General features: G+C 41.0%; 1 protein-coding gene across 2 annotated transcripts; it reads right to left on the bottom strand.

Moving 5' to 3' along the window:
• Positions 1-4,525: 4,525 nt before the first annotated feature.
• Positions 4,526-9,180, bottom strand: LOC103714829. Of its 2 annotated transcripts, XM_039134331.1 has the most exons (6): positions 9,136-9,180; positions 8,693-9,062; positions 8,063-8,618; positions 7,078-7,570; positions 6,874-6,955; positions 4,526-5,316 (listed from the first exon to the last, which is right to left on the bottom strand). In XM_039134331.1, the coding sequence occupies exons 2-6, from the start codon at positions 8,831-8,833 to the stop codon at positions 5,095-5,097; spliced, it is 1,494 nt and encodes a 497-aa protein (XP_038990259.1). In that variant the 5' UTR covers positions 8,834-9,062; positions 9,136-9,180; the 3' UTR covers positions 4,526-5,094. The 2 variants fall into 2 exon arrangements, with proteins under 2 accessions (XP_038990259.1, XP_017700156.2); XM_017844667.3 differs by having other exon boundaries at positions 8,693-9,154.
• Between the last annotated feature and the right edge of the window lie 709 nt (positions 9,181-9,889).

Below are 9,889 nucleotides of genomic sequence, written 5' to 3'. Positions count from 1 at the left end.
TAGGTTCAACTCAGCCCAACACAGATTCTCCAACCCAAATTCTTGACTCAGATTCAGACCCTAATCAGAACCCATTTACTCCAACTCGGATCAAACCCTATTCACAGCATAGGTGAAACCGGTTCACAGTTTGAACCCGGTCCAAGATCTGGTTCACAAATCAGGCACGGAAATCGATGCAAGGAAAAACACCCAGCCGGAAGAAGAAGAAGAAGAAAAAAAAGGAGAAGAGGAAGAAGAAGGAGAAGAAGAAGAAGAAAGAAAGAAGGGGGGGTGGCTGGTGGCTCCGGTCGGCCCTCGACGGCCGACTGTGGCCCTCGACGGCGGCGCTCGGCCCGCCGCCGTCGGCCATCCCACTGTCGCAAGCCGAGCGGAGGAAGAAGAAGAGAAGAAAGAGAGGAAGAAAGGGAGGAAAGAGAGGGAGACCGGGGCTGGAAGCCCGGCCCCCGTTCACCCACCTCCGACCGAACCCATTTCGGCCGGATTGACCCCGGCCGGCCACCGTCGGCCGGCCGAATCTCCCAAAAGGAACTTCCCCGAAACAGGGGAAGTAAAACCCATTGATTCCCATCGTTTCTCTCCCCTTAAATCCAAAAAAAATAGGTCTATGTTGTCTTGCTCACCTTCGGTCGTCGACGAAAGGATACCCGGCGGCGGTGGCGGCGACGGTGGCTCCGGCGATCCTTTCAAAAAAAAAAGGAAGAAGATGAGGGGAAAAACTCAAGTTTTTTTTTTTTTCTTAGAGGGATGGGGAAAAGGATGGGGCTCGGATGAGGCTCTCAGAGGAGAGAAAGAGGGAGAGAGAGAGAGAGAGAGGGAGAGGGAAGAGGGAAGAGGGGGGTGGGGCGGAGATCCCGCTGGCCGTTCGGCCGGCGTGGTCTTCGTGGGCAGACCACGATGACCCAACTGAAGTCGGCACTCCTTGCCGACTTCAGTTCGGGTCTTCACAAAACTGATTAATGGCATCCAATTGTAGCTTTTCTAGATTTGGCTAGCTTTTTTGGTGAGATCCTTGATTATTATAAATAGTATCAAATTAGATCCGATTCACGACTTACGTTGGCCAAGAGACACTGCAACAAGGCCCATTGAGACAGACCATAGGTCAATCATTATGTTTGTAATTGGATTTGACTATATATGGAAACTTTTCCCAGCTGAGACAAAGGTGTTAAAAGTTAAGCAAGAAATGGGGAAAATATATCTTAACACAATATTGGTTCTCCAATCAAGAGGGATGTGTTCAATGGACGATCATGATCCCATCAACCAAAAACGACATTTGATGAAGGGGTCAAACGGAAGCAGAAGATCCAAATATAGGAAATGATGGTTAGGAGAGCCAAGGGAAGAGGACTTACCACAGCCTACAAGGGATACAAATGCACAGGCTAACCTAATAAAATGAGGTAATGTAGGCCCACTAACTGCAGGTCTGAGCACAGAACAATAGGGAACATGGGTTTAGCCCAATGTAGCTTGCTTGCATGATGGGAGCCTTCCTGAAGTCAAGCAGATAGTCTTAACTCGAAAACATGTTGCTAGATTAAATTTTTTTATATATGTTAGTGCTATTATCTCAACAAATGTACATACATTAGTTATACTTCTAAAGTTTAATGCAAAAGTCGATACTTTGAATGAGATCAAGATACAAAGGAGATGAGTGACACAATGCCCAAGTATTTTTTTGGATCCTTACTCATAGTCATGTATGTTGATGGGAGGAGGCCGACAAAAGTCACAAACTAATATTCTGAAATAAGATAAAGATTTTGGACAGGGTGAAATAGAAGCTCTCTCTCTCTCTCTCTCTCTCTCTCTCTCTTTTAAGGACCTGTGTGGCAGGTGTAAGTGGGCTGACTAAGAGCCCACTTTGCTAAATGCGATTGTCTCCTCTAAGCTTGCTGCTAACTTGTGACATGGCCCTCTTCAGCTCCACTTAAGGCTGACCGAGCACCTGAAGTGGGCTCCCCTGCGTCGAACAGAGTGTTATGGGCAATCAAATAGACCTTAAGAGAAAAAATACTAAAATAGGAGCTTTCCAATTCAATTTTTTCACCATGCTAAACCTGCATGAATAATCCAAGAGAATCTCTACATTGATGTGAACTACTTTGGCCACTATAAGCAAGATTAAATATGAACTAGGAGAAAGATCTATTATATCGAGAAGCCAAGTCGCAAGCAAAACTTTCGGAGGCCATAACATGGCAAGTGACGTTCGATTGACATGACATTTTTTTTCAAATTGAACAGTTTTTTTAGATCTATAATATGATGCCACATCCTTTAGGGTGCGGCGCCCCTTGCGATTGAACCCAAATTTCATCGTTTGGGGCCTGAAACGGCTAGCCAAATCGAAAATTTTCTTTTCAGATAAAACTTTGACCGGGCGTAGTTCTCTATCCAAGAAGATCAGGTGGAACGACAAAAGGCACAGTTGATATAGAAGTTGAGATTTACCTTCTCAAAAATTTTAGCTTTCTGTAAAAAATTTCTATTAGTGATGTTTATTTTAGGAAAGAGAGTCCTACTAGGATTAGGAAAAGGAATCCGATTCAAATTACGTAAGGCATATCTCACTATTATAAATAAAGGTTATGTACTTAGATTTTTTTATCATTAATTTAAAAAAAAGGAGAACTTAAATCCTATTTTTACAATTCTTATATCTTCTTCTAGTTATCTTTTGAGAGATTTAAGTTGAGTGGGTTGAAAAAATTTAAATATTGCTAGACTATCATGAGTCCAAGAGAATAACCCTTCTTAAGTTGGGATTTCTATGTTGTTATGCATAACATATCCTCCAAAGATCCAACAAAGCTAAATATTGAACAAATCAAGTAAAGTTTAAACAATTCGATGAGAAAGGTACGTCAGCATCTAATTCACACTTAACTTTCCAAAATCCTTGCCCTTTATCTAAAATCTTATAGCCATGCACATTTGTGCATCCATCATAACAAGCAACGCTAAGAGAGTGTACATTTAAATTAAACTCGTTTTTACCCTTAACAAACGATTCACACAATAGGACACTATATATTTATACTACGCATGGACATAGACACGCACATGCATGCACGCATGCTCATGCAAGCATTCACAGATACCCATGCACGTGCTCAGGCAAAATGCAATATCCTAAAGCATATACAATGGCATTTAGCTTAATTCAAGTACATGACACATACTAGAATTCAAGCTTGACAGCTTGAAAGAAGATCTCCCATGCCAGAGGCAAAAAAAAAATAAAATTAAGGGGACCCCTGAGCTCTGCTTCAGACTCCCATCTCCTTGCCGTGCCATTTTGGCTCAATGAATGGTGCATTGGCAATTTGGCATCTGGATGGATGCAAACTAACCGGGTCTAAGTAAGGTTTTAAGAAGCACTGAAAGGAAAGGACAAAGAGGCAATCTAAGGCCACGACTGGATTTGTCATCCTGGAGTTTCTATGGTTGCTGCCATACTGACTGCTTTTAATCTTTGTGTGGTTGCAGGATTCTGATCTTTTCTTCTTTTTTTTCTCCCCACCCTACATGCATTGTAGGGCAGTCGAGCCTTCCACAGCCTGCAGCCAAAGATCAGAAGGACAACCTCACATGGGATCCTGCTCCCGTCCTTCGTCCACTGTTTGCTTCCCTCTTCTTCTGACAGTACGTTCTTTCCTAAAATCTCCCTCCCTTTCAAATTTCAATTAAATCTCTCTCTCTTTCTCTTTCTCATCAAGAAGGCACAGAGCTCAATTCTCGCGAATCTTGACAACCACAAATTTATATGAAAATGAGACCACAAGTTACCTCAGTCAAAGAAGCACAAACACCAAGAGAGCTTGGCAAATGGCAATCTACCACTTGCTAGGTGGTGAAGGAATAAGTTATTTGTAACAGTCTTAATTATAATCAATGACCAGAGATGAAATGCCTAATCACCAGTTGCTGAACATAAAATAACAGTCGATTGGAGGAACAGACAATTTGTCCAATTAGTTAAAAGAAAATTTAGATTGCAATATAATATTGCTATAGAATAGCAGTTATCGATTTAATAAGAAAATGCTTAGATTGCAATATAATATCGTTTTCATATTGCAACACAAGGTTCCAAATGACTCTCTGAATTAAACGCCTGTATAGCTCCTGCACCCTCAAGCAACATCTCGAAGGTAATTATCTCAGCTCTCTGTGGGCGAGCTATCTCAGCCAAAATGCAATGATGGAAAAGAACCTAACTGAAACATCCCAAGATCTGTGCTTATACTGATTGCGGCATCGAGATAGCGACCAATATAAGGAAAATAAGATTACATACTGTTAAACACTTCATTATGATGTTTAGTGGTTAAAAAATATATAAGATGGCCAAAGAAAGATTAAAAATTACATACTTTGAGCTAATAACTCGAGACATATTGATTTAGATGGCTAGAAACCTAAGAGCTGGCATTTGATAAAGCAATGCAAACTCTTATCTTGCTGAGGCAACCCATTGGCCTAAAGTTGACAGATCTTACAAGCATAATAAAGCCAATGTGTGCAAATTTAATTTCATTAGAGAAACATAAAAGCTTAGAGCCCTGTTCCTTTGATGACAAGAAGAAACGTTGATGCCTGGTCAAAGAGCCTGCATTGTTTTTATCACAATGTACAAACTAGCAAAGTGGATCTAATCCATCTAAAGGAAGGGGTTAGATGAGTTGCCTAACTTGCACATTGTTGCCTGGCCTAATGACTTCAGTCACAATGAAAGGGATTTAGCTCATTAAAAATAATAAGATTTCCCCCAACAATATTTCCCCTCGTCACTTTCTTTGTCCAAGAAATGCCATTGCCAACGAAAATAGCAGCATCTTTGCCTGTGATTACTAAAAATCATCAATCCTCTCTTCCTCACAAAGCTTAAAAAAATATAAATTTAGAGCCCATCAGGCCAGCTTTCTTCCTTTGAATAAAACAAGCAAGAAACTGACCAGATCCAGTCATGAGGGGACCCTTCCGCTACCTTCTTAGGCTCTGGAAACATTTAGCGAGAAGAAGGGCTCTTCTTCCGGGTTTTGGGACGGAAAGGAAACAGTCTTCGCTATGTTTGTTTTAAAGGGGGGTGTTACAAGGAAAACAGCCACATGATGTGGGGCCAGAGAATTGAGAGCTGCGCTGTGCCTTCATCTTCTGTGCTTGCTCTGAGGCTCTTTGTACCTGCTTCGAATGCTGCAGCTGGGCTGCTGCTCTCCATTCCTCAGCTCTCCTATGAACAATTGCCATTCTTTTCATCAGCTTCTCTTCCAAATTAGATCTCATCTTCTGTATCTTCACCTGCAGACATAAATGACCAATCAGTACTATAAGATACATAGAATTCATGAGTACTGAGTACTGTGCACCGATGAGAAAATTTTGGTCTCTGTAGAAACACCCCAAAACAAAAGAAAAAACAATCAGTGCAAGAAGGTCAACAATCGATAGTTGTTTATCATTCTACCAATGAACATTAAGAACATCACATTTTTTGCTATTATCCGCTAGATTCATACACTACACTGAGCTACACCATGCAGGAAGGAAAGCACATTGAGTTGCTAGTAGTTGAATATACTACATTTCAAAGAGACCCCACAAAGATATGCATGACTTCAGTAGATAGGGGGAAAATTCTGAAAAATAGGTGTCGTCCTTTCTTTAAGAACAGCATAAATTACTCCATCTTCAAGCAGAAGGAAACAATAGATTGAGTCATCCCAAAAAAGCACGAGGATACTCTCATACCGAGACCCTTCACATGGCCGAGTTGCTCCAAAAATCCTATTGACTCTGAAGAACATCAATCCAAACTTTAGTATTAGTCTAAAGGAAACTGAAGAGAGTTTAATACTACATATGAGTTGGAGGGAAGTGGAGGCAAATGCAGACACGCGGGAAAAGGAAAGACAGCATAGAGAGAGGTAGGGGCTCGAGGAATCGAAACAACCAGAAATCAGCATGCTTTCCAGCTCTTCAAAATAATTCAAAGCTATGGTCAGGTATCCAGCAAAAAGACACTGAGGTCCATCCTGTACTTAAACTATTTAAATAGAAGGACATGGAGATTTGTGTCATTATGGAAAAGACAGAACACTACCCCATCTTTCATCAAATTTCATCCTGGTGGTTTTCTCAAAACAAAAGGTCATCCTGGTAGAAGAGGTCCGTGATCAAATGCAGAGAAACCAGTAGTCCAGGAGGGTTCGGAGAATTAGTATATTTGGACCAAAAAAAATTGGATCTTTTTGAAGGCACCACTCTGTATTCACACTCACCACCGCAAAGCAAAGGCATATATATAATAGAATAAAGGAAGGATGGAGATGACGTTGTTGACATGGGAACGTCAATGTAGATTGCCAGAGTCGCAGAGAACAAGGTTGGAATTTAGCGACCAGTGTACATAGTTCTCGAGATATTCTATAGATAACTATCTGTGTCAAAAATTTTGCTCAGGAAATTCTTGAAACTGCGAAGAATTCCTCCTAGGTTTGTTAAAAAATTACAGCAAGTTGCTAAGCATTCTAAAGATCTCAGGTGTTCATATTTTTTCACCATAATAACGAGGCAGAATCCGTAGTAATTACAAATTCATAGGCAAATTATTTTTGTAAAGTATATATACAATCTCATTTTGCAAAATCTTGACCACTATGGGAATGACATAAAACGTTCCTCCAAGTTGATAAAATTTTTCTGTGTTCATTTCAGAAAAAAAATAATCTGCATGCATTAATAATTACTTTAAGTCACAAAATAGTCCCTAAGGAGGGAATCTTTAAAATAAGTTAAAACTACAGAGCCATTTAATTTTTTTTATAAAAAAAAGCAGACAAATTTCCATCATACTACCTCCATCTTTCTAGACTGTGCTTCTGCTTTAGCACTCTGAAGGTTTACCCAGGCTTGAATTTTTGCTTCTTCTCTTTGATATCTGGAAAACAGATAAAGAAAAGAACATAACATGACACTGAGACATTGGATCTTAAAACAACAACAATGCAAGATGCTGCATTCTAAAAGAAGCTCATTCTGAATTTTATTTAAGCAATTCACCTGATGCAGCGCTTGTTCTTCTCCTCCTCTTCCCATGCCGAAGCTCTGGATTCAGCAATGCTCTTCCTCCCACCACTTGTCTCAAAATGCCTTAAACTCTTTGACACCTCCTCTTCCTCCTCTTCCCTTGAGCTCCAATTTGAAACCAAAGAATCGTATTGAGCACTGAGCTCAAGCTTGGCAAAGTGGCAGTCCTTGAGTTCGGAGATATCAATGCCGGTGTTACAAGGCACCAAAAGGCCAGACCTGCTAGCTGGAGTGTTGTGTCTTGCTGGTGAAGCGCTCTTAATAGGAGTATGGCATCTCGACGTGGTCGAGCTACCTAGAGGAGTCATCTCCGTTCCAACATCTCTGCGAAGAACCTCGGCAGCTACTTCGGTCGCCGCATCTTTCATGGGTTCGCAGAATGAGCTTTTGAACAGAAAGCTTTCTTTGGTGGGCTCCGAATGCCGAAAATTTTGGAAGATTGGTTCTACATTGTCCGTAAACTTATCTGCAGCGACATTTTGCAAAGAAGTTTACAATTTTGAGGATCAGGGATCAATTAAGAAAAATAAGAAACCTCAAACTAATGACATATTCAGTGGGTAAAAGGTGGGAGAGAGAGAGGTAAGTAGAGGGAGGGAAGAAGAAAAACAAGGTTCAAACAGCTTGAGACAGCAATAAAAGCTTTCAACATTTTGTCCTACAACTCATCGGGAAGAGAGAGTGCAAAGAGTACTAATAGAGATGAGATGACAAAGTTACACAAAGTTCACAACATTTACATTGAAATTAACTCCATTGGCAGAAAAAAGAGTAAGCAAAGTGAGCTAAATGAAGAAGCAGTATTCTAATCTTTCTAAGAACTCCTTGGAATTAAAAAACAGCTGAGAACTCCCATTATCCAAAATGGAAAAAGGTTTCTTTTTCCTAGCATTTCACGAGAGATGTATATTTTTGGTTTGGGGAATAAACGAAAAAAGCAAAGTTTATTGGTATCAACCTTTCAGAAGCACTTCTGATGAGGCTCCATGAAAAGCTACATTTGCGTCTAGAGGCATCACCGTTCCATGAAAGCTTGGGACAGGGGCACTTGGGGCCTTCTCCTCGCTGAGCCTCGCCTTCTCTGCAAAGGCATCACCTTTCTGGGGGAAGACATCGTTTTGCCTGGAAACCTTTGATGGTTCTGATGGTTTTGGTCCATGGGCTGGTGATTCATGACAGGAGCTACTGATCAACCACTTCTCTGCATCATCCCACTTGGAAGGAATGCTTTTCCCGGAGAGGTGACCAGGACTGGAGCTGAAGACAAACCTGCCAGGAGTGGAGGGAGCCTCCAATCTTCTCTGCCCCACTGAGCTCAACCCCTGTCTTCTCCTCTGAGATGAGACCTCAAGGAAGCCTCTGCTATCACTGCTGCTCTTGGTGGTCATTGGGAAAGCCTTCACAAATTCTGAAGTCTCCTTAAGGTTGAGCTTGCAGAGAGGATCAGAGAAGGTGTCTACAAAGGGATTCTCCTTGGTGATGCAGTAAAAGCTCGAGTCACCTTGAAGAGAATCCTGAGGCAAAGAAAATTCAGAAGAATCAATTAGCTGATGCCTTGAGAACAAGTTGAAGAGAGTGAGATCTTTACCCTCCTGGTAGATGGGAAAACAGATGAAGCTTGCAGGTATGCTGGGGTCTTTAGGTCCATGGCGGAGAGGCTGGAGGTGATTACTGATTTGGGGCTGGAGGAATCTCTGGTCTCTTCACTTGCCTTCCTGAGTTGAATCATGTTTTCAAGTGAAAGCTTAGTTTATCTTCTTTATTTCCCTCCCTCTCTTTCTTCCCCTGGAAAATTGCCAGGCTTTAGCAGATGAGAACAGAACAGCTGCTTCTTAATTGTGACCCTAGTGGCTTTTCCCCGACAGTCAGTCACAACAGTAGCATTCCTTTTGTAGAAAGCACTGCCAAAGCACCTTTGAAGGTATGTGGAAATGGATGGCTCTATGGAGTTGATAGAACTATAGCACAAGAAGAGAAGCGAGGTGAACAAGAGCTAATATTAAAAGAAGGAAGCTTTGGGAGGCGATATACCGTAAGAAGGATGGTTTGAAGTCTTTGGGGAAGCTTCTCGTTTGGCCCTCAAATGTGGTCCAGAGGCTTATAAGAACCAGCCTTTCTTTAATTTATTAAAACTTCCTTCCTCCCTTTGCCTCCTTGAAGACAGCTAGTATCATTGCTTCTACGCTAACGATGTATAATATAACCAGGGCCCAACTTAAAGTGATGAGAGAAGGGTAGTGATCGATATCACCATGCACAGACAGAGAAAATTAATGGTGTGAATTCTAACAAACAAGAATCCTGTAAGCCAGTCCTTTAAGTGAGCTTGTTTGAGTTTGCCCTGTATATGGACAAGAAAACAAAGCGGTTTCCAATGTTTATCTAAGGAGGCAACTTTATTTTATCTACTAAATCCTCAAAGTCCACGAGCGAGATGTTCGATGCGTTTCGAGGCTCAAGATCGCCATGACTGGACTGGCTGCTGAATTTACCCTTTTAACCAGGGGGTGACACCTCCCGGAAACATAATGTCCTTTTTGTACCCGAAAAAATGAAATAATGTCCTTTCCGTATTTAATGAACCGTATATTTCGCGGGAAGGGGAGGAGGAAAGATATGTTCAACCAAAAAAAAAAAAATATTTAGTAGGAGTTTCTGAGAAAAAAAGTTTTTTTTATAGAAATAATATTTTTATATTTTTTAAAAAAAATATGAAACATGAAAAAAATTACTTTCCATCGGCTAGAAATTAAAAATATATTTTTAAAAAATATTCTTAAGTTTT

This window comes from Phoenix dactylifera, chromosome 15 (genome assembly GCF_009389715.1).
Source record: "Phoenix dactylifera cultivar Barhee BC4 chromosome 15, palm_55x_up_171113_PBpolish2nd_filt_p, whole genome shotgun sequence".
In the NCBI taxonomy this organism is placed as follows: Eukaryota; Viridiplantae; Streptophyta; class Magnoliopsida; order Arecales; family Arecaceae; genus Phoenix; species Phoenix dactylifera.
The sequence above is the reverse complement of the archived record's forward strand: the minus strand, read 5'-3'. Positions and strand labels throughout refer to the sequence as shown.

Coding starts and splice junctions, on each gene's coding strand:
- LOC103714829 (XM_039134331.1), bottom strand. CDS start 8,833: ATGATTCAACTCAGGAAGGCAAGTGAAGAGACCAGAGATTCCTCCAGC. Junction 8,619..8,692: donor TTTTCCCATCTACCAGGAGG/GTAAAGATCTCA, acceptor TCTTTGCCTCAG/GATTCTCTTCAAGGTGACTC. Junction 6,956..7,077: donor AAGAACAAGCGCTGCATCAG/GTGAATTGCTTA, acceptor TCTGTTTTCCAG/ATATCAAAGAGAAGAAGCAA.